Below are 25,386 nucleotides of genomic sequence, written 5' to 3' on the forward strand. Positions count from 1 at the left end.
AGCCTTCAAACTCTGAGGCCAATCTGATGGCTTAGTCCTGAGAGATGTCAAATTTTCAACTAGGGTTCCTATAAGTAGATTTCTGGAATCCTACAAACCAGATCTTAGGAGAGGGTCAAAGCCCAACTGAGTGGATATATCCCTTTTGAGGATATTTATCTTCATGTATTTGAGGCTTTGAGCAGGGGGACACATATTTATGTGCCTCTAAATTAAAAAAGAAATCTGAAGTTCTAGAACTCTACTTTCTCAAACCTGATAAGACAAACAAAAACTTCAAAAAACAAAGCTGCCTTCATTGCTTCACCCATAGTGGGCTGACAAATTTTTTGTTTCTTTTTTATGAACAGAAGGAGTAAATTACATTAGATTAGAAAATGTTTATACATACTGATCTTGGGAGACAACAAGACTGGAGACCTATTGTTCATCCAAGATCATCTTAGAGGCTAGGAAACAAACAAGTAGGCTGATAAAGTTAATGACTTTAAGTTTTCTTTACTCCATGTGGAGTTATAGAACCATCATTGGACTCTAAATTTGTTCCAGTTTCACTTAAACCCTGTTGAAAGAAATGTGAATACCCTACCCCAACACACACACACACACACACACACACACACACACAAAAAAAAAAAAAAAAAAAAAAAAAAAAAAAGACAAAATGGTCATTAATATCTGTGTTTTGCTTAGATTGATATCCTTAAGGCCTATGCCTTTCCCTCTGTGTTTTTCTCATGCTCTTAATACGATCTTTCTTGTTATCTCTGAATTTCTGACCTCTTAAGGCTGCTGACGTGCTATTAGTCCACAGTTGCACTTTGTATCGTGGTGCATTTGGATCTTTGGTTTAACCATGTAGCTATCAAGTTTGTAATTTCTTTTTCCTTTACAATATACTTTTCCATCATCATTAAAAGCATGTTCTGATTGTTTTTACTGTATCCTACTGGCATAATGAAAATGCTCATCTGTTTCTGGCAGTGGAAGCGTGCAAGCTCTATTCTGGATCTTCTTACTACTTCATCCTGGTGTCTTCTACAAAAAAGGGTACTTGCCAGGTTCTATAATTCATTTGCTTGAAAATTCTCTAAACCAGCAGGCATAGATGGTATCTTTACTCTTACATTGAGATATTTGCTGCTGGAGAGGTCTAACAACATGTGTAACCAGTAAATGGTGTGAATTGGCCACACGTCAAATTTCAGACTCCCTTCAATCATATGAAACCTCCCTGCTGATTGTATCCTCTAGTGGATGTTCAGATGCCCACTCCCCACATTTGGAGTTCAAAGCTTTTGCTTGGGTTGAAATTTGACATGTGAACAGAATACAAAATTCCAGTCTTATCTGTTGTGCTTCTCCTTCATGTGCTTATTTTTATATCTTTCGTGTTCCACTGTTCTCTCTCTCTCTCTGTCTCTCTCTAAAACAAGTTAGTTATTGAAGCTGAAATTGTAAAACTTGCAGATAGGGGATGATATAATGTTTCGCATTTTGAAGTATGCATCTATATTCTTGCCACAATCTCGTGCCAATTACTGCCAGGTGGCGGGTACTCCAATCATTGATTTTGTAATGAAGACGTCAAAACATAAATCAGGTTTAGTTATCAAACATTCATCATCTGATCTCTTTGGCATACTTAATTACGTCGGATGAAATTATTTTTCATGCCTTCTCTTGGATTGGTGGTATATGGTTATATGCACATAATTCTTTCTATGGTGGTATATGGTTGATTACCAAAAAAAAATAAGTTGCTTACTAATTTTTTCTGTGTTTTGTTGGAGAAAGTATTGTTGTTAGGGCCTTGGGATCATGACACATAGAGGATGGAGAAGGACTTGCCTGACCAGCTATTGGTTGGTGGATTATAAATAGAGAAGAATTATGAGGAAAGGACATTGAATATTTTGTGAGTGGTTTAGGGCAGCCATTGGCTGAGGGCACCATATGCTGTGGGGTGACTAGCACCATTTGCAATCAGATTCATCTTGCTTATTATTCTTGTTTATTATTCCAATAATTGAATGTTAGTATTTCTCGTATTCGATGAGCGGGGGTCTTAATAAATTGGCATCAAAGTGTGTCTTGCTCCAAAGGAAGAGACGTGGAGACTGAATTATCCACGCTTTCTGGTAATGGGAGAGCACATGAATGGGTTATAGGAGACATATTCTTCAGTTGGGCAGAGCAGATCAAGTATGATGATTGATTGTGTGTCACTCTCCAAAACTTGGAAGGAGACACATTGGATTAGGTTTACCGGAGAAGTTGGCTGGAGTTCGATTGATAAGTGATGTAGGAGAAACCTAGAAACTAGGGGACCTACAAAGTGGGCTACTAGACTCTTAGAATTAAACACCTATTCATGACGGATAGTAAAGAAAGGAATTTGCAGCAGTTGAATTCTAATTAATCATGCATGTAAGACAGCTAAAGTAAGAAATAAACACAATAAGTCCTATTGATAAGCACAACTAAACAAGAATCAATAGGGAAACAAGGGGACGGGGATCTTGGCACCATAACACTAAATTCAATGCAAGGGTATTAAGAAACTTAAAGAAAATAGAGATGTCCTAATCAATATCAGATTTCTAACAAGGAATTTAACAATTAACAATGTAAAGGGAGTCTTAGGAAGTTTTTGTTTTAAAACAAAACTACTGCCAAAGAATAAATGAAAAATATTTAGGGAGAGATAATGTTACCTGCTGATCCTGGCTGCAAAACAGGGGTTAGAAAGCATTTAGGAACAGAAATTAGAGGAAGAAAAAATATTTTGAAGTAGTGGTGAATCCTAGGAAAGGAGAAAAAATATTTTGAAGTAATGCTGTATCCTAGGAAGGAGAGTAGGGTTAGAATGGAGAGCCACAGCAAAACTGCTGTACTAGAGGTGATAAAAGAGAAGGAAAGAAAGAAACGAAATAACAGAAGGGAAGGGAGACTAACAAAAGAAAAACCCTAGACTGCTGTAGGGTAGGAAAATAAAAGGAAATAAGGGAAAAAGGGAAGAAAAAAAAGAACAAAATTTTTTTTCTGCAAGAAAAACAGAATAACCGTGGGGTTTGGGGAAGAAGAAAAAAGATTTCCAGGAAAGAAACTAGTTCTTTTTCAAGGAAAAAAACAGTAGGTCTTTGTAGAGGAGAGCAAGGGGAATTTTTCTAATGGGAAACAAGGGTGAAAGGAGGAAAGAGAGCTTACCTGGAGAGAGGGGGAAGAGCTAGTTCCGCCAGGGAGCAGCGTGAGCTTCTATTCTAATTCTTTCATTCATTCATTCATTCATTCAGTCATTGCCAAAAACGAATTCCATACAAGGTTTAAATAAAAAAATTGATCCCTCACAACCCTACATGTTTAATTCCTAAAATAACCCCAACTTAAGTTGTACATATAACCCAAACTCAAAATAATTCAAAATTGGGCCAAAATAGACTCTAGGCCCAGCCCATAAAGACTTAAACATGAAATTAAAATATTTCAATAGTAAACTACTACCCAACCCACTAAGACTAAGGAAAATAACATGACTAACTGCCTATGAGCAGTGTTTCTCATCGAACCATAGGATCTTAGCAATCCAATAACCTCCGAACTCATCATCCATCCACATAGATGCTGTCATGGGATGATCTCTACGTCAGCGTCGTTGGTAAACTCGGAACTGCTCACTGATGTCTTCATCAATAAGCTTCAAGGAGGCTCTGCAACTTGACTTTGGTGAGGGGAAGATAGTTGGAAGAGGCACTGGATTTCTAAAACCAGAAGTGGTTATAAAGCAATGAGAGTTGGTCATAGGATTTGGGGTGATATATGAGGATTTGACCGCTGCTGTAGACCTCGCTAATGAAGGGAGGTTATAGAAAGATCCTGCTGTAGGTCTGGCCGATGAGGTCCAAGTGGAGATTGGACAATATGTATCTTAAAATGGGGAGTTGCCAAAGAAGATATAGAGGGGAGAAGAACAACAGGAGAGATGCAAAGGAGTCGTTGGACCATAGGGAAGGAGAGGTGGTGAGGTAAGCACAGGATTTCCCCCTAGCTGAAACCCTAATTTGGGCCCAATGCCCAACCCAAGTGTGCCAGCCCTAGGGGCAATTTGGTCATTTCTCATCATATATAGTCAATCATTTTTATTCCAGTTATTTTATTTCTTTTTAAGAGTCCAAATCTGTTTTTAATTCCTTGTTTGAGTTGGTCAAGTGATTCCTAGTTAGACTTGGAATGCCACTAGGTATCTATTTTAAATTAAGATTCCTTATGGATAGTTTGGTAAATTTATGCATATTAAATTCTTTATTTGTGGTTGTTATTTACTTAGTTGTAAGAGGGATCCTAGTCTATAAAGGATTCCCCAGTTGAGTCAGTCTTCAATTCCCAGTTAAAGGCCAAGTCTTTTCCATGGTGGGAGATCTCACTCTCGAGCGAGATCTTGCCACTTAAAAAAGTTGAGATCTCAGTTGAGATCTCGCCATCTTGGTCGAGATATACCAATTTTATGGCGTAAACTCAGTGGCCCATCTCAATGGGTTTTAGGGCCCTGGTTGGGCTGAAACTTGTATTTAGCCTATTTAAGGCCTTTTTAACACACTGGTGGCCTTGGATTTGTGAGAAAATAACCCTGAATATGTCTTCTAAGTCGACCCTATGTGTAAAACCGAAATGCTGTGAAATGCAAGGTTAGACAACATGTAATGTAGAGTTATCAAGTAATTCAAGGTATCAACTATCAAATATCAAATACATTACACATCAAACTTACAAAGAACTTAAATGTCTTCAAAATTTTACAACCTTAAGAAGTTTTTATTAGTTATAAATCATAATCCATAAGTTCACGAGATTGCAAGAGTATCACTCAACATTCTCCCACCTAGGTTTCTCATTTTCACCTAGTCGAAACTTGCACAAAAAAGTCCTAAGTTTCCTCAAAATTTCCCAATTTCCCACCTAGGTTTCTCATTTTCACCTAGTCGAAACTTGAGTTTCCCTTGACCTTTTTTCTAGGATTGATGTGAGAGCCTTTTTGTCTGTAATGGATCTTCTTGCAACTTTGGAATCAGGGAGTGCATTTTTTTCACTACTTTGCTTAAACAGTATGCAAGGGAATATGTAGAATGGCCTGCATTTAGTTGGGGCTAAACTAATAAATTATATGACAAGATTCTTCTTGGTTGGTATTTTGGGAGCTCCTAGCAGGCATGAACAATTAGTAGAAATCCTAAGAAAATTTTTATTACAGGGAATGAGGATCGGCCCATAGAATCTAATGCTGAGGTCATAGATGCAGTCCGCTTCCTATGCACCTTTGAAGAACATAAAGGCATCGTTTGCAATATTTAACGGGAAATGGTTGCCAAGCTGCCAATTTGCTGGAAGTCCTTGGGTCCTATATTGATGCAAAACTCAGTGCAGTAGGTGTCATGTTCTACATGGATCCTTATGTTATTGGTTTTCAGCTGAACCCAATTCCCATGGTTATTCCTGGTGTGTTTATTCCATCAGCCAAAGATAGGTTTTCCTTTATATGGGCTGCTAGGAATTATGTGGGTACCACATATGTTGGATACCAAGGAGGCTTGTTCATAAAGATGTTGAACTAGCATGGTTGTGTGGCAAACATAGTCCAAATTTCAGTCAAAACCACCAAAATTTTGACAGGAATTTCAGATTTTTCGCCAACTAAGACGAAACTTGTGGGGTGAAATATTCTTCCTAGGTTTCAACCCATCTCGGTCGAAATTTCGACCAAATTTTGACTATTTTGACCATTTTGGTCATCTCTTTTGTTTAAATTACCTATACATATCTCGTCTCAGTATTATCCCTCCAATTTTGCAAATTTTGACCTAAGATCCAACTTTTTGGCTTCAAATCCCTACACTCCTTTAGTCCTTTGTCAGTATACATCCACTTTGTTAGATAGTTGGAAAACCTTGAAGTTAGGTACGTGTATTTAATCCAAAATTTTGATTTCTTGATAGTCGATGTATCCAGGTAGAAGATCTCGCTCCCGAGTGAGATCTTGCCACTTGAAAAACCGAGATCTTGACCATCTTGGCGAGATCTCGGTTGAGATATACAACTTTTTGGCTTCAACTCGGTGGCCCATCTCGGTGGGTTTTAGGGTCCTAATTGGGTTGAAACTTGGTATTTAGCCTATTTAAGGCCTTTTGAACACATTGGTGGCCTTGGATTTGTTAGAAAACAACCATAAGTATGATTTTTAAGTCTACTCATAGTGTGAAATTGAAATGTTGTAGGATTAGGAAATGCAAGGTTATACAACATGTCATATAACCTTTAAGGCATATAAATGAAAAGCAAGTGTATCAAATGCATCAAGTAACCTAAAATGTTATCAAAATTCCATCCATATGAGTATCACATCTCAATTTTTAAGAATAAAATAATAAGATTATAACCATTAGAAGTTCTATATAAGTCATTAAATCATAAGTTCATATTACAAGCAGAGAATGATTGATCTTCCTTCGATGTTGTAGATGTGCTAAGAGTAGTTGCAAGTGAAAATCTAGCGGAAATCTGCAAAAAAAGGCAAAAATTGAGAGTTCCAGCGAGGTCTAGGGCGAGATATGGCGAGATCTCGAGCGAGATAAGATATCCCAACTCTCTGCTCTCGACCTGCATCTCGTCTCGCGTACTTGAAAAAGCGAGATATCTCAAGAGATCTCCCACCATGGATCTATCTAGTAATGCTTGTTTCTTTTCAATTCAGTATATGTTTAGTTTAGAAGCATGGCTTGTGAATTTATGTTGTTAAACTATCTTTTTGGTGGAGTGCTAGTATTTTTTAAAAAAAGAAGTTTTATTTGGTTTAAAAAAATTAATTTCCATATAATATTTTTTGAGAAAATAAATAATATTTATACATGATAGATGACATTGAATCCAATATATGTGAGACACCATCAGTAGATCTGCGTTCTGTCCAATTTATTTTTCTGTAATTAGTTATTTACTTAAATTATTTGAATGTTATTAAATATTTTCTTTAATTATTTAAAGCTGATAAACAACACCAATTATTTTCCTTTTCATACTTAAAAAGAGTGGGATATTAGTACAGATATATATGTGTTTATTGGTGCGGTTTATAATGGTTATGTTTATGCTTTTTAATTAAGTACTATTGTTGCAATTTACAACTCTTTGTATTTGTCGGAATGGACACACATCTCTCAACTAGTAGGATACTTTTTTTTTTAATGCAAAATACCTCTTCCATTGTGTTGTTTACTTGTTTATGCTTTTAAATAGGGTGTATGCAAAACCCAAGTTAAAAACCCATCTCCAAAATCACCCATTGAGATGTCTTGGGAAAATTCCGAGGTTTCCACCGAGTTGGTCGAAAAACGAAACTTCAAACCTTGGTGACAAGCATGTGAAGAAGACTAAGGCTGTCTTTGGCATAGTTTATATGTATGTTTATGACCTATTTGTGAATAATCAATTATGTTAATAGGTTATGAATGATAAACAATTTTCCTTTGGTTACTACTAGACATAATACATTATATAACAAGAAATAGGTTTGATACCAATGGTTGAATAATATATTATGTATCATCTGTTATATTTTCGGTTTATCTTGTAAAATATATATAATTATATTCTAACTTTAGTTTTTGTTTTGGCTCACTTCTATTGGTTTCGGCTAGTTTTGGTATTCCAAAAATGTTGTTAAAGTGGAGATGGGAGTAATGTGGAGTAGATAGTGAGAAAAACAAGGTTTTATTCTAATTTTTTGAAATTTTACCTTCTTACCCCTACTTAAGTAGTAACTCTGCAAATGTTCATTAATGGTACCCACATAAATAAAAACTAACAGTTTTGGTGATAAATCATAAACAACCCATTGATCTATTTATGAATTTATGTTTAATAAGAAACATCCATCTAATTATGTTTATATGTCAAAATAATCATAAATTTAAACTATACCAAGAGAGCCTAAGTTTCTAATCTTCCTTCTCCTTGAGGATAGGGTGAATGTCAAGGGGCTGGTAGTGTTAGGACCCTGGTGGGATCACAACACATCGAGGAGAGAGGAGTTGCTGTAACCAACTACTGGTTGTCGGGTGATAAATAGGGGGGAATTGTGAGGGAAGGACATTGAATATTTTGTGAGTGGTTTGGTCAGCCTATTTTGTGGGTGTGACTGGCACCATTGTAACCATATTTATCTTGCTTATTATTCTTGTTTATTATTCCAGAATTGAATCTTAAGTTTCTCATATTTAATTAGAGAGGTCTTAACAATTATTGTTCCTTCTTAGCTAAGGAAAATTACATAGTCAATGTTTTTTACATTTGGAAGAATTTCAAAGAAATTCGTTGGGAAATAAGGGGCATGATGTGTCTCAAAATTTTGGAAGGTTAATATCCTTTCTCAAAGTGTGGTGTTGACTGTAGACTGTACTTTAGAAAGGACTTACGTTGGATTTCTTTGGTGCCTAGTTAGTGGGTTCACTGCAATTTATTGATCTCATATGGAAATAACTGGGTGAAGAACGACGAGAAGCTCAAGTATTTTTGAGGAGTTCATATCGAAGATGGAATTGATTGATCTTCCTTTGAAATATGCCAGATTCTCATGCTCCAACCTTCAAACTGATCATATTTGTGCTAGGATTGATAGGCTTTTGTTATAAGTTTATTACTTTTATTCATAGGCCCCAATGAGGCATTTATACATGGATGGATCAGTCATGTGACCTGTAGCCTCAATAATAATACAGGTTTGGACACAGTCGAAGCACAAAAGGATACGACAGAAGTACCTGAGTGGTCCTTATGATTACTTGAAGTAGCAAAGGCAGTTGTAGAAGTAGTAGTGGTAGTGGGGGCAGCTTGTAGTAACTGATCGAGAGCTTGGAGTCTGTGTCAGTAGAAGGTGCAAAATCAGCTTTAGTTTGGTTAGCTTGAGTCTTCCCCTGATTCTTTTAATGACCAGCCTTTCTCTTAGCTTCAATGTATGTGGGCTTCCTGTGCAGTTTCTGACATTTTTCTTTTTTATGCTATGGTTTATCGTACTGTCACATTTGATATCTTCTTTTGGTACTTATGTACTGTTTCCAGTCTGAGTTTGGACGACTGACCTGTTAGGTGTAGAGGAAGGAAGCATTGCAACTTGATGACAATCTTCTGTGTTTACAAAGGTGTTTGATTCCTCTAAAATGGGAAAGGGATCTAGGCTGAGAATTGAAGCCGAATAGGATCATACCCAACATTAAGTTCAGTTAGGAAATCATATACCCGGGTCTAATCATGGTGTTTTTGGTAGACTATAATATCATCAGCATAGTTCAGCTGGAAGGTGTTATAATGGTCAATCTTCCACCACAGTGCACTAAGGGTGTTCTAGTTTTGCGAGAGTGACATCTCCTTTTGTTTATCTCATGAACTTGTTTATAGAGTTTATAGACTTGGGCCCTATCTAACTTTAGCATAGGTCTTCTGACTTCTGAGCAGCAGTGTCCAACAGTAAAAAATTCTAGTGTTAATTCTGGTTTCTTAGATCTAATTAGGAATTCTGTTACCAGAGAGTCATGTGCAAGCCATCGATCATGTGCTGTTTCAGGGTTTTTTGGTCATATAGCAGTGTCAGTAGTATGTCCTAGAAGTCCTTGGAAGCTTGGCCAGTGATAGTGATGTAGGCAGATCTTGACCACATCAGGTAGTTTGATCCATTTTGGATTGTAAGAGGAGAACTAAAGGTCTGGTAGTCATTATTGTCAATATTTTCTGCCACAGAAGTTATAGGTTCTGCTATTGTAGTAGATTGGTGTAGACATCTTCTAGTTTTAGGGTTTCAGAATCAGACCAATGGTATATGGGTAACAATTAGGAAAAAATTACAACCAGTTTTTTAGGGTACCTACCAGGTCAACGAAAAGGAAAAATTACAACCCTTGAAAATCTGAACTGTTTTTAATAATGGCAGTCCAGGTACTGCCCAAAACAGATTGTTAAAAAGTGAAAATTACAATCCAAGAAAATTCTGAACTGATACTTACAGTCCTAACAATAGATTGTAAAGAGGGGATAAAACTGCTAAATAAACAGCCGGAAAAAAAAAATAAAAATTCATAACTGCCACAACTTTAGACCTCCAAAAAGGAAGATTTTGCAATAAAAAATTTCAGCTATAAGAGAGAACAGGTTCAGACTTCACAGAGAACTAATTAGGTTCTTTAATTTTTAGGTTATGGAAAGAAGGAAGATAGATAGAGAGAGAGAGAGAGAGCAGCAGTTAGGTTCATCGAATTCCTTTGCTGCTCTCCTCAAAGTTAGGCAAATGAAGGCAGTGGCTAGGGTTCTATATCCAACCAACACCCCCCACCCAAAAAAAAAAAAGAAAAAAAAAAACTCTAATTGACTTACTTGGTTAACCGACTAGCATAGGAATTTCTGCTCTTTGAGAATGGTGGCAGCAGCTGTAAGGAGAATAGATCCAGACTTACAATGAAGATTTTGGAGCAAAAACTTGCTGCGATTCAGATTTGTAGAACTCCTTCAGGTGTGAATTGAGCAGAATTTTTGAGCTTTAAGCTTTGATACCATGTTGTAACTATAGAGAGTTCATTATTCACAGAATTGTGTTTCATCCATAGGCCCCAATGGGGTATTTATGGTTTACAATCTAATTAAGTCCTACTCTGAGTAGGAAAAGAAAAACAAAAACAAGTAGGAAAAGAAAAAGAAAAACAAGTAGGAATAGAAATACTAATCCTAGATTGATTTCAAAACTAGTCTAACATAGAATAGAAGCAAACAATAGAAAAGGTAAGAAAACAAAACCATAATTAAACTTGGAGTTTTAAGAGTAGTCCTACTTCAATTAAGAAACCTCTCGATCTAGTGCTAGCACTAACGAGATTCAAATTGAGAGGGATATTTTCGGAAATGCAGGGAAAAGAAGAATTGTAAGAGGTGGTTGTGGGGTTGGGGGAACAAGAGTGTTCACATTCACACCCCAGCCACACACTCTCTGACAAACATATACTCATTTATATTTTCCAATTTATCTTTATGAGGATGACTTCATGTATAAAGGAAATTAAAAGACTTCTAAAATGAGGCTAACTCTGCATTCCAGCCTTCTCCTTTCAGGGCCTATCCGAAAGCGAATCTAGTCCCTCTTGGTCATGAATAGGACAAATTGGCCCCCGTGGATTAAAAACAGTTCTGTTTATAAAAAGAATAATGCTTATTCCAATTCCAACAGCTCGGACTCGGATCGTGGCTAACTAGGATTCTAATTCAAATAAGGAAACTAAAAGGTACACTGACGAGAAGCTTTGCTTTGTCGCTACTGTTTTCTTGTCTTATGTGAATGATAAGAAGGGCTAGGTCCTTGCCATGTGTGCTAAAAACCTATGGTCTATAACCTTGTTGTTTGACTGTTAAACCCTAGTGCTGAAGGTGCTTTGCTGTGAAGCTCAATCCATTTATCATTGGCTCCTTTTCTCTTGTTCAAAATCTGCTTTTATTGTTCCTATGTTGCTGCTGCTGCTGCCGAGACTGTCAAGCTTAGGTTATTTCACTCCTAAGCTACTGATATAGCTGTCCATTCTTCTCCCCTCCATCACCTGAAATTCCTCCATAAACCCCTTGGTTACTATTCCTCCAACACTCTTCAATTTTACTCTTCAAACAACACATGTTTCAACCATAGCGTATTACTGTTCTAGCCAAAGCATCCAACCAATGATCAGAAGCCCCTCCACAATTATTCCTCGCATAAAACAAGATTTAATATTTAGGGTGCCCAAGGCAATGGCTTGCTCTTGTGTATGAAAAAGAATGTATGCTTTGCATGTCTAGAGGATGTCAAGGCAATGCCATGTGCACTATTTGATGCCTTATGGCTCACTTTTTTTGACATTTTGCATTTGGATTTTCTTTTCTTTTTTAATCATCAAAATTAATTCCACAAGAAGACTTTTTATTGGCAGTTCACCTTGTTATCATAAAAGAGAAGCATGAGATCATTCTAAGATGAGTTTTTTCTTTGTCTCCCACTTAGGTGGGGGTGAAAGTGAAACTCTTGACTGCCCACTTAAGTGGGAAAAATTACTGGTTGCTCACTTTTTACAAAAGCTAAAATTTCCTGTTACCCACATTTAGTTTTAAAGTCATTTTTTGTTAAGTTTGAATCCAAAATGACAGATTTACCCTTATGTGTGATAAATTGACATTATTTTTCCATCCCTCACACTGTCCCTCTCCCACCCAATCAATAGGTGATTGAATTTTGATAATTTAAAAATCCCTCTCCCAACAAATAGAATCTAAATCATTCCCCGGGGGGGGGGATCAATGTCTAAGGAATGCAAAAACCATGAACTGGAACAGAAGAAAAAGCATAGATCTTAGAAGGCTTACCTTAAATGATAGAAATCCTTTGATTCGATCTAAGGATTTCCGATATCAAATAATAATTTCACTCTTCTTAGAAGAAGAGAGATGAAGATAATGTGATTAAGAGAAAAGGAGACGATAGATACGCCCAAAGCTTTTGTAGCACTTAGGGTTTCCATCTCGGAACAGTTTAATCTCTGCGAATTCTTGAGTGGCCTTCTGAAGTGGCTCTCAGGAATTGGGGCACTAGTAGGGAATTATGGGATTTGTGGCTGTTGAGTTACCTTTGATATTTCAGCCTCTAATTGTTCCTTCCCCGCAGAGGATTGCAATCAATGTTAGCTATTTCTTCTTTTAGGTGGGTGATTTCCGGCAGGGGGGAAGTTGGGGGTGGTGGTCCTGGGTGGGGAGGGGGTGGGCAGTTTTTGGCAAGATATAAGAAGAAGATGGGTAGGGAGAATCCGTTCACCCCCTTAATGGTTGGGTCGGAGAGAGTCACTGTGAGCGAGAGGGAAGGGCAAATAATGTCAATTTACCACACATAAGGGCAAATCCGTCATTTCGGATTCAAACTTAACAGAAACTGGCTTTAAAACTGACTGTGGGTAATGGGTAATTTTAGCCTTTGTTAAAAGTAGGCAACCAATAATTTTTCCCACTTAAGTGGGCAGTCAAGATTTAGTCTAGATCTCCACCCACATGGAGAGGAATTAATTCCAATCCATGTGGGTGGATGCATGACTAGTGTCTTTTTTTAAAATTAGGATCTAGTTTTTTAGGAAATTAACAAAAATGGATTAAAACCCCATTAACAAAAATGGATGCTTGACTACGTTGGTTAATGAGGTTACAATTCATTTTTGTTAATTTCCTACAAAATAGGATCATATTTAAAAAAAAAAGAAAAAGAAAACACTTTGTCAAGCATCCACCCATGTGGATTGGAATTAATTCCTCTCCATGTGGGTGGAGGATCCGGACTCATCAAGAGTTTCACCCCCAACTTAAGTGGACAGCAAGTGAAAAACTTTTTTATGATTAAAAAAACATAGTCAATTGAAGGCTGAGGCCATTTGTAGAATGACTGTAGGGCCTAGGCACAAGGCACTTATTTGACATCGCGCAGAGGTACAATTATTACTTTCCTATTTATATAAATCATAATCAGTATGGTATTATGCTATAATGCTATTGCATTATGGTGAGATGAACTTGTGTTTGCTTTTTCTTGCGTAAATATGGTCCATTTATACCTGTTTAGCTTAGAAATACAATTATGTAATTTTTATGTGCTGTAGTGTCACATAAAAAAAAATGTACACTACACTGCTTTGTTCTCCAAGGCGAAGCCATGCAGTTGCCTAATCACCATGGCACTTATGAGAGCCCTCAAATTCCATGGTTGCTTTGCTGCCTTATAACTATGACCCACATAATCACATATCAGTCATGTTCATGATTTCAAATCACCATATACTGGCATACTTCAACGACAAGAAGCAAAGCGAGTAGAGCTTGAAACAACAATTCCACATAATCTGTCATATACCCATTATACTCCACTTCGATCTGCAAAATATTTCTGCAAGCACCAAAATATACTCACAACCTGCAACAATACTTCCCTTGTTAACCACCTAGTCAAACACTATAGTCTAGTTCTTTTCTCTGAAAAGTCAACAAACTCAACCTTTTTTAATGGAGGTGAATTTCTAGGAATCAATCCTTCTTGACCATTACCGACCCTGATGAAGAAAATCAGTTGAGTCTAGAAGCACATTGAACAATTCAGTTTCGGGAAAGAATTCTCATATGCTAGTAAATCCAGGATCAGCTTAAATCTGTAAGTTAAATGCTTCCCAAAATTCATACAGAAACTTCCCTATGGCAGGTCTACCATCCAGAAAAGTATAAACTAAAACCGGGAGTTAAAAGAAAATTTATATGAGAAATACAGTCTGGAATCACAATCTTGTGAACCAAAATTCTGCCCCGGGCTGAAAACCCCCAAGGCCACTCCAAAGTGGTGCTCCTAGGGCTAGCCTAACCCTCTTGGAGGGGTATTTTGGTGCTGTTTCTAATTTTCAGAATTTTATTTTTATTTTTCATAAGAGTCTTAGTCAGTTAGGAGTCCAATTTAAGTCAAAGATGAGTGTTCTTAAGTCCGTGGGAAGCTTCTTTAAGATAAGACTCTTATCAGTCTTTATTTACAAGAAGATTTCCTTTAGTATTTAAGTCTTAGAGGGAATCTATTTTCGAGAGATTCCGTTAGATCTTTTATTATTTAATTTGATGGTTGAGATTAATTGTAAGTGAATCCTAATCTATAAAGGAACCCTGATTAGGTTTAGAGTATTTTAGTGGCCTATAAATAGTCTATTCTTTCTTTGTAATTCTTAAGTCTGATTATTTGAATAAGAATATTGAGGACTGTGGCTCATGTTTGAGGGGGCGATGGCGGATTTACAGCGAGCTTCTTCTTCAAGGATCAGCAAAGCACTCTGTTTAGCAGTCTTCTTCGAGTACTCTGTCTTCTTCCAGAAATTCCAGCAAGTCTCTGAGAATTTTCCTAGTAAAAGCAACCCTAGCCCCTTCCCCTACTCCCCTACCATCACAGGCTCTCCCCACCTCTTTTCCTTCAATCACAGCAACCCCCACCCAGTCCCTCACCTTCCCCAGCCCCCACAAGGCCCTTCCCCTCCCTCCCCTGTTCTGCAGAAGAACCTCAGTCCGTTCCCCTTGCTGCCGCACCTTGGCAGCAGCCTTCCAAGCCCCCACAACACCCCTAATCCCTTCCCCTACCCCGTATGACTTCCCCAGCCCCTCGTTCACCCTTCTTCTACCCTACAGCACTTCCGTCCCCTCTCTTACCCTCTCAGCCATCCTTCTCTTTCTCTTCTTCCTTGCAGTCAATCCCAAAAAGAAGAAGAAGAAAGAAATAGAGGTGATCTTTTCCCTTAGATCCAACCCATATCCATCATAAGATCCCTTCTCAAACTCAATTCTATTTTGAAACCCTAATTCTTCCCTTTCCCCAAAAATTATCCCATTCCATTTGAATTGTGGAAAGGGAGCCTCCCCATATAATTCTAGATTCATTATTGATCCTTTTCTTCCATATTAATTTTAGATATCTCAGACCATCCCTTGGGAGCTTGTAAACAACCCATATCAATCCTAATTTATCTCTAGGATCTTTCCATAGATTCCTTAGAAATCCACCTACATCCAAACCTTCCCATAATATTTAGGCTTATTTGCTGTAACTTGGAAGATTCTGGGCAAACGTCTCTTTTAGGGAAATCATTCTAGAAACCGTAACCCTAAAATCGGGTTTTTCCATCACATGACTTTACAGATTCTGGAGATTTGATTTAGCATGAGATTATATTGGAGCTCCCACTTCATCTGATATGTACTTACCTAAAGTGGGGATAGTAGGGGAAAAAAATTCAAAAAGCATTGAGCCTAAACTACTCTCGTCTATACTGGGACTCATGCAGTCCCAACTCCCAACTAACAAAACCAATGCCTGTTAGTAAGTAGACAGCAAGATTGAGTGTGACTCCCCACTCTTATTCTTGGGTGGGCAGTGTGGGTGTTAAAGCTCTGTTTTTCCTCATTGATTCTGAAACTCGAATAGTTTTATAATAACTTTTCGATTCTAAAAAAGATCGTGGGATTTGAGCCTTATCTTATGAGCACGGTACAAGTTTCGGTCGAAACCACCAAAATTTTGGTTTTTGGGGTTGCCCTTTAGTTTCGAGTCTTTCGACCCCAAACCAATTTTTTGCTGGATTTTGTGATTTCAGCCGTTGGTTCCCCCTAAATCAATAAATCTTTTGTCAAAACTTGTTGAAACTTTGGGGACAAGTTCTAGGGTTTGACCCTATCTTGGTTTCTTGGCTAGTCAAAACTGGCCCCGAAACTAAGATTGTGATCCTTGACCTTCAGTAAAATTGAATGGTGGAACAGGATTGGTGAAGGTGGAAAGGTTCTGCAGCATTGAGGAGTTTTTTTTAACCTTTGACTTCACATGCTGTGGTGTAAAATGTAAAATTTCTTGAATAGGATCGTTAAATAGATGAAAATCTACCAAGTTCTGGAGGGCATTAATGTAGATTTGTCACTGGTTCTGTTTTTCCAAATCTACTTAAAGTTTCTATGTTTAAAGAGAAAAATATTGTTTGTAAGGCAGATGCATGAAGTAAATTGTTTGGATTTAATGATTTAGTTGATGGATAACAAAGATATGCGCTAGCCAACTAATGTGCTCTAGCGAGCATAAAACCCTATGCCTCAAATTTCAGAAGCCAATGCTTGTCAATTGAAAGTCTGGTTGTCATAATTTTAGTTCACGAAGATATATTGATGATTCTGTTCGCAAATTTGGTGCATTCCACTATCTAAGAAGATATGTGGATCGTGGATGTAGTTATCCGTTACATGTTTTTTCTTTCAAGTCTTTTGCATTTCTTTATCCTATTTATTCTAATTTTCTTTACTATATTAGAATGGATTCTTCACTGTATAATCTGATTTGCAAGCCTATGTTTGTGAGCAGTTCACTTTTATGTTTTAAAGCTATTCCATATAAAAACATTAATAAGCATTTTTATTTTCTAGTCTTGTTGTTAGTTATATTTGCTGTGTCAAAAGAAGAAAGGAATTTTGGGGCTTCCCTGACCAATGCTGTGAGAAAAGATGCAATTGTTTTTTAGCCACAGCAACGAGTTGATTCCTCTACTACATCCCATATTTGGCCAGATGATCCTACTTTTCACTCTGGATAAGCAGTCCAAGTGAGAGATCACTCAAATATAGCAGTATTTCCATGAAAGCCCAAAACTGAAGCATATTGCAGCTCTGTTACCCTCATTCCTATCTCATTTTCTGGTGGAATCCTACATGCAAATTGTTCACAATTTACTTAGAACACTATAATTTGTACACTTTAACTGAGAAAATTTGATAGTTCTGACTGAATTGCTACATTTCGCCAGGGTCCTGTAAGAAGCGGAAGAGAGTCAATGATGAGGACAATTGTATGTCTGATGACATTAAGCATTCAGAGCAACCCATTGAATCAAATGTAGAATATCAAGCATGCGACAAGAATATTAAAACAATGAAGAGAGAGCATTTAAGGTTGTTTCTTTGGCGACATCGTACAGAGAAGTTTGAGAGAGTTCAAGATGAAAACACGTAGGAATCTGATAGCATTAATTCTTTCTAGCATTCCAATAGTTCCACTGTTACTTGCTGCTTGGGTTCAGCTACCTTTTACTAATTTTTGTAATCATAGGAACTGTTTTAAATCTTTTGGAAGAAGATGTTGGAGAAAGCAGAGCTCTCTGAATTACCCTGAATCACATGGGATGAACAGTAAAGCTTTGGAAAATGATATTGTGAAGTCAAACAAGGAACTTAATGTATCAAAGAGCGTTACTGCAAAGATAAGGAAACGTTCAAGGCCATTTAGTTGGCAGCGTCGTAGAAATCACAAGCAATTTACTTCTCCAAAGGACTATATGTTGACTTCTGAATTGATCATTCATCATGAGAGAGACTGCCTCTTTGAGATTCTTCCACAGAGCTCTTACGCCAGTTCTAGTCATCAAACTGAAAAGGTGGCTTCATCTCAAGAGCTGGAGGATCTAGATGCACTTCAGGTTTCATCTACAAGAAGTCAATAATAAGATTGCTATTTTCTGTTATGGTGCAGAAGCAAAATAATTGTTTGTGTATTTCATGCCTAGAGAATTGCTGCCAGATATGAGCTTTCCTCACCCTTAATATGCATTTGACTGTTAAGTTGCAGTGAGTGATTTTGCAATCATTTAGTTGGTCATAAGTTCATAACTGATGTACCCTCAATAGGATATGTTGGTTCACTACATGGGAGATAGCATGATATTCAGATTCATCATTCTACAAGGAGAAATAATAGAATCTTACCTGAATATGCTAATCCCAAATAGTAATGCAGCAGAAATAGAAAATGGATCCATGTAGGTGTTCCTCCACACAATTCGTCACTGAAAAATTCTTAATCTAGAGGATAGAGAATACAATCCACAACCCAAATACCGTTGTGGATCAATGGTCAAAAAACAAGATTGAGTGAGAGCAGAAAAAAACTTTTGTTCGTTCTTCCGTTCTTGCACTTCTTGAAGAAAGAGAGAGAGTCCAACAAATATAGTGTTCAATATGAGAGTGGTATGGTGGTTACCAATATATTCTCATACATTGTAACTACCTAATACGTGAACTTCCATAATTGCCTTTAGGCATATTCAAAATTCCCAACAGCTCCCACTTGCACAAGGGCAAGTATTGATCTCTCCATCACAGTATGTCTCAGACACATATTTATATCCTAGATATACACATTTCGATCTCTCCATTATGTATCCTAGATACATAGACCACTTGCGTCCCAGACACCAACATCCACAAATCATACTGGTAAATGGGTCGTGTGATCGGTGATATACTTGCACTCGTGAGCCCCAAACTAGAAACCTTCCAAGAAGGCCAGGATAGCAGCATCACTCAAAGAAACACATCAAAATAAACATCAGTATACCATAGTGTCCTAGGTTTATTCAAACTCACCAGACAAAAGGTATCTGGGATCAAAATGATCAAGATCACCTTCTTATCCTTAAATGTTTGTTACTATAGCTAATATAGATAGTGCCAACAAACACTTTTAGGGTGCAGTTGAATCAAACCTTCCTTTTGCCTCAGATCACCACTTCACTTGGGATTGACTCCTTTCCCGATAATGCCCCTTTAGATCGAATCAATCATAACCATAGGTAACATCCCAAAGTAGCAACATCAACCCCTCATTTCATGATGTTGTCAAGAGTCACTAAAGACACTAATGGACCATAATGCCTAGGATTCACACAATGACAGGAGTAGGGATCCATCCTCTCATTTCCAGTAGTCGCTAAGCACACATAGTATGATATACATGCTATGGTGTAGAATTCTATACAAAATAGAACGTATGTCTCTCCGAACACCATACAGGTTTTAGTCTAGTCACACCACTTGTACCTAACTAGAGTTTCTTTATTGTCGCTACCCCAGCGCCACATAAAGTACTTACACTTGGCTTCTATAGGCAACATGAATGGTGGGAACATTTATGTCGGTTCTCTCTCATTATAGAGAATCTCATCTTGATTCCAAAATCAAGGCGAGAACATGATTATGAATCAACCTACATAATATCAGTCACAATCTGTCTTATCTCTGCTCGCTACCAAAGTGCTAGAGGCAAATGCTTGTGGGAGTGAGCCATTCTTATGCCTATTGGCATATTACGTTTTATTTTAGAAGAACACGAATCACAAAGAAAGTGGCAAAAAAGGCTGGAATGAACTCATATTACTTAATAATAAGAAAACTTCAGTACATAAATAAGTCATAATCTTCGCAAGCCCAAGGACTTTACATGAGAAGTAAAAAAATCCTTAGCTATAGGTTTGGTAAAAGGGTCAGCTATCATCTGACTTGTAGATATGTGCTTAAGTATAACTTTCTTCCTTGCTATAATGTCTCTAACAAAATGATATCTCACTTGTCTATGTTTGGTCTTCTTATGATACTTGGGGTCCTTAACATAACTAAGAGCTGTTGGACTATCACAAAAGATAAAGGTAGGCTCTTTGGATGTTAACACAAACCCAGTATGTCGTAGGATCCTTCTCAACCAAACAGCCTCCTGCACCACAACTGAGCATGCCACATACTTTGCTTCCATGGTCTAGAGTGCTATACAAGTTTGCTTCTTGCTACACCACAAAATGGCCCTGCCATTCTGCAAGAAAATATGTCCAGATGTTGATTTTCTCTCATCAATGTTTCCAGCCTAATCGGCATCGCTATAGCCAACCAATTGCAAATCTAATCATTGGTAACACAACATGTAGTTATTCGTTCCTCCGAGATATCTCAATATCCTCTCCACTACTTTCTTGTGCTCTATGCTTGGGTTTGATTAATACCGACTAATCAAAACCATTGTATAACAAATATCTGGCCTAGTACACGCTATAGCATACATAAAGCTACTCACAACACTGGAATATGGAACTCTTTCCATTTTGGTTTTCTCCTCTGGAGCCTTTTCCACTAGAGTATCTATTTGTTTGCAGTCGTGCATTTGGTATCTCTTTAAGGCATTCTCAATATTGGTCTCTTGAGATTAACCCAATAATCTCTTTTGCCAATTTTTGACAATCTTGACACTAAGCACGTAGGCTTGCTTCACCCATGTCCTTCATATCAAAGATGAACGAGTTTCCAATAGCTCTTTGCTATTGCTAGCCATGAGTATGTCATTTACATACAATGTCAGAATGACAAAATTACCATCAGATCTGTTGGTGTAAACACAGTGGTTTTCCTCAAGCATGGAAAAACCATTTTTCATCACAGTTTGGTGGAAGCGCACATTCCACTGTCTAGATACTTGCTTTAAGCCATATATCGACTTTTTGAGCCTGCACACTCTGTGCTCTAGTCCCTTAGTTTCAAAGCCTTAAGGTTGATCTATATATATCTCTTCCTTAAGTTCTCCATTGAGAAAAGCAGTTTTTACTTTCATCTAGTAAAGCTCTAAGTCCATCTGTGCAACAATGGCTAATATGAGGCGGATGGAGGCAAACCTAACCACAGGGGGAAAAGGTTTAATCATAATCAACGCCCTCTCTTTTGGTGTAGCCCTTAGCTACCAAACGTGCCTTGAATCTTTTAATAGATCCATCCGCCTTTCTCTTGAACTTGAGAACCCATTTGATCCCAATTGCCTTTTGGCCTAATGGTAAGTCAACCAAGTATGGTTGAAGATCTCGCTCTCTCTCTCGATCTTGCTAACTTAGAAAACCAAGATCTCGACCATCTTGACGAGATCTCAATATGCTATTTTTTTTGAGTCAACTTGGTGGCCCATCTCGGTGGGTTTTAGGGTCCTAATTGAGCTGAAACTTGGTATTTTGCCTATTTAAGGCCTTTTGAACATATTGGTGGCCTTGGATTTGTCAAAAAACAACCTTAAGTATGATTTTTAAGTCTACCCATAGTGTGAAACCAAAATGTTGTAGGATTAGGGAATGCAAGGTTATACAACATGTAATATAAAACCTTTAAAGTATATAAATGAAAAACAAGTGTATCAAATGCATCAAATAACCTAAATGTTATCAAAATTCCATCCATATGAGTATCACAATCTTAATTTTCAAGAATAAAATAATAAAATTATACAACCATTAGAATTTCTATATAAGTCATTAAATCATAAGTTCAAGACAAATAGAGAATGATTGATCTTCCTTCGATGTTGTAGATGTGCTAAGAGGACTTACAAGTGAAAATCCAGCCGAAATCCGTAAAAAAAGGATGAAAATTGAGAGTTGCAGCGAGATATGGCGAGATATAACGAGATCTCGAGCGAGATATCCCAACTCTCTACTTTCTATCTCCATCTCGTCTTGCTTTGAAAAAGTGAGATATCTCGCAACATCTCCCACCATACAACCAAGTCCTTATTCTCATTGACTCTACCTCTTCCTCTATAGCTTTTAGCCATTTCTTTTGAGCTCGTTCTTGCAAGAGCTTCTTGTTCGCACTTCGGTTTTGCTTATCGACTAGAGTCATCTTAGTTGCCTCACAGTTAGTCTCTTCAGGAGCTATTGTGTAGGCTTCATCCTCTATGTTGAAATGTGAACGGGGAACTAGCCCGCGCTCACTACTGAGCAAGTGAATGTTAGATTGCTCACTCTTTGAGGGACCTATCACATTTGCACTCCCACTCGCACTAGGATCTTCTGGATGAACCCCAAGTTCATTGTCCAGAATCTATGTCCCTAGAGTGACAATATCAATATCTTGTATGTCAAAAAATTCCAATTATTCTTTGTTAACTCCTACAAGAGATGGAGAATCATTTTCCAAGAATGTCGCGTCCTTAGACTCGAGTTCCATTCTCGTCTCACACTCATCCAACCCAATAAAGACATAACCCTTTAAGTGTTCAAAATATCTCACAAAGATGCACTTTTTCCCTCTGGGTCCAAGCTTCCCATATTGGTGAGAGGTAGAGTGAACATATAGTGCACAACCCCATGTGCGCATGTGACTCAAATCCGGCTTTTTTTTGGTCCACGACTCATATGGTGTGGAAGAAGCCGATTTAGTTGGAACTCTATTGAGGGTATAGGCTGCAGTCAGCAGTGCATCTCCCCAAAAAGAGATGGGTAGATTTTCTTACGCCATCATGGATCTCACTATGTCTAGCATTGTTCTATTCCTTCTCTCAGCAACCCTATTTTGCTATGGAGTCCCTGGAGTAGTAAGTTGGCTAGATATCCCCTTTTAATCATATAACTCTTTGAACATATCGGAGAGTACTCTCGACTTCTATTTGTTCTAAGATTTTAATTCTTTTATCCAACTGATTCTCAACTAAGCTCATGAATTTTTTAAAGCATTTTAGAGCTTTTCTGAGTTGTGAGAAATTAGATAAATATGACCATACCGCGTATAATCATCTATAAATGTGATGAAATATGTTTGTCCTTTCCTAGTATGCACATTCATGGGTCCACAAATATCTGCTTGGGGCCGTTCTTGTTTCTTCTTACCCTTATTACCTTGCTTGGAACGTTGAGGTTGAGCTTTATCCTTCTTGCACTTAATGCTTGCACCATTACTGGTGCTGCCTTAGCAGCAAATACCTCAGTAGGAGGGGCATCATCCATCATCCGGTCCTCCTTCAGCTCAAGGGGCTTGGCATCTTGATTTAATGTATTGACATCGTTAGCATGAGTCAAGAAGATCTTATTGTGCTCCTAAGACTTGGGCAGTGACCTGATAACTATGGAGACTTGCTCCTCATCAGTCTTTTGGTGCCCATATGCGTTCAACTCGCTTATCATGTTGGACATGGTGATTATGTGCTGCCTCATGGTATGATCTTGGTGCATCTTATAACCATCAAAGGTTAGTCCGAGCTGGTAGCCTCTATTGGTGGAAGTCCCTCCAAACTGGAACTTCGCTGCCTCCCAAAAAGACTTTGCAGTCGGGGGTGCTTCTCAAATCGAAGCATCAGGTTATCCCTCATAGAGCTTAAGATGGTAATTCGAGCGGACCCTATCTTTCCTCTTTAAAGCATTGTAGGTCTCAAGGTCCCTACGATGATGTACAGTAGTACCTTCCTCAAGTGGGATCATGGCTTGGTTTATGGTTTCCAACATATCCTACTCTTCAAGGAGATATTGCACCTTTCGGTGCCAGAAGTCAGTTCCTCTCATTCAACTTATCTCCCTTGGTGAGGTCAGCGACAATGCTCTTAGTTGTAACTATATCAACTAGAGACAATGCAAGCAAGGATGAGTACAAATTTTTTTAGCATAAAAACACAAGCAACAACAAATTCATACTAATATGATCAACCTATTAAATAAGCACTTGAACCAAAAGAAATGCTAACAAACATCTAATCAAATTCTCGTGCAAATCTACATAGAATTTCTATACTAGTCATTCTGTGCTAGAAGCATGATTTAATAACTAAATGACCCAAATAAAACTACTTTACAACTTACAGAAAAGAAAAACACAAAGTCATGCTCGTGCTAGAGCTTATATGGTGGCTCACACAGAATACTTCTACCCTTATAGCTCCCACTTAGTCTATTAGGCTTTTAATGCGTAGACATCACTTAGAGTGTCAGGTTCTAGGTGTCCAGAGAAATGGATCACCTTCTGCACCATACGGATTTTAAGACTAATTGCTGTCTGGGATCTGTCTGCCCAAACAGACATCCGTCTCACTAGACGGAAATTTTCGTCTGATCTCTATGACCAGACAAATGTCTGTCTCATACGAGATGGCACTCCATCTGGATGGAAAACCTTCACTCTGAAATGAATAAAAAAAAGTCCACACAGAACTGGATTACGGATCTCATCATCCCATACATTAAAATGCATGAAAAAATTCCACGACAAAATTCCAAGAAATTTTTTTAAGAGTATTATTTTTATGGATTAAGGTAAAGGAGGAGGGTTGGTGCATCAGGTCGGTAGCCGGCACCGGAAAAAATCTAGCCAAACCTTTTTTCCATGGATTCGACCTTATATGATGGAAGCTATGCTAGGGCATTCCCCGACAAAAGAAGCGACGCGCTACACTATGTCCTGGGTGTAGTGATAAGTGGGCAAGGGTTAGCTAGGGCGTCCCCTGTAAGCGACGCGTCACATCGGCCCCCGGATGCGGTGATAAGTAGGCAAGGGTTCCCTCACCGTGGATGAGTGCGGGTAAAGAAGCTAGTCCATAAACGTAGAATTAGATTGGCATCTTGGAACATAGGATCTTTAACTGGTAAGAGCTTAGAATTGATAGATGTTATGAGGAGAAGAAGGATTAATGTAGGTTGCATTCAAGAGACTAGATGGAAGGGTAAAAAAGCCAAAGAGTTGGATGACTTTAAACTTTGGTATACTGGGGACAAAACAAATAAAAATGGAGGGGGTATAATAGTGGATAAAGATTTAAAAAATGATAAAGTGGATGTTAAAATAGCGGGTGATAGGATTATTGCTAGCAAGCTTGTAATGGAGAAAGAGTTCGTAAATATAATTTGTGCATATGCACCTCAAGTAGAATTAGATGAAAGTCTAAAGCTAGAATTTTGGGAAAATATGGATGGATTAATGCAAGGAATTTGTCAAGGAGAAAAGATTATCATAGGAGGTGATTTAAATGGACGTATTAGAAAAGATCAAAGAGGATATGAGAGTGTACATGGAGGATATGGTTTTGGAGAAAGGAATGAGGAGGGGATTTCAATTTTAGATTTTGCTACTGCTTTTGATCTATCTATTATAAATACTTACTTCAAAAAGAGAGATGAGTATCTAATTACCTTCAAAACTGGACAGCATAGAAGCCAAATAGATTTCTTCCTA

General features: G+C 37.8%; 1 protein-coding gene across 3 annotated transcripts in view; it reads left to right on the forward strand.

Annotated features, from left to right (window-relative positions):
* LOC149002350 (uncharacterized) overlaps positions 1 to 22,809 on the forward strand; it is a 50,221-nt gene extending 27,412 nt beyond the window's left edge. Inside the window, exons 3-6 of one of the 3 annotated variants that reach the window (XM_089137463.1) lie at positions 985 to 1,050; positions 1,471 to 1,603; positions 17,397 to 17,598; positions 17,723 to 22,809. In XM_089137463.1, coding sequence (XP_088993589.1) covers positions 985 to 1,050; positions 1,471 to 1,603; positions 17,397 to 17,598; positions 17,723 to 18,089 — 768 coding nt within the window. In that variant the 3' untranslated portion in view covers positions 18,090 to 22,809. Of the gene's footprint in view, positions 1 to 984; positions 1,051 to 1,470; positions 1,604 to 17,396; positions 17,599 to 17,698 lie in introns of all 3 variants that reach the window. The other 2 variants (XM_089137464.1, XM_089137462.1) reach the window with 2 other exon arrangements.
* The last annotated feature ends 2,577 nt before the right edge of the window (positions 22,810 to 25,386 follow it).

Source organism: Hakea prostrata, chromosome 10, assembly GCF_041222555.1.
Source record: "Hakea prostrata isolate BN-2017 chromosome 10, UWA_Hpros_2, whole genome shotgun sequence".
NCBI lineage: Eukaryota > Viridiplantae > Streptophyta > Magnoliopsida > Proteales > Proteaceae > Hakea > Hakea prostrata.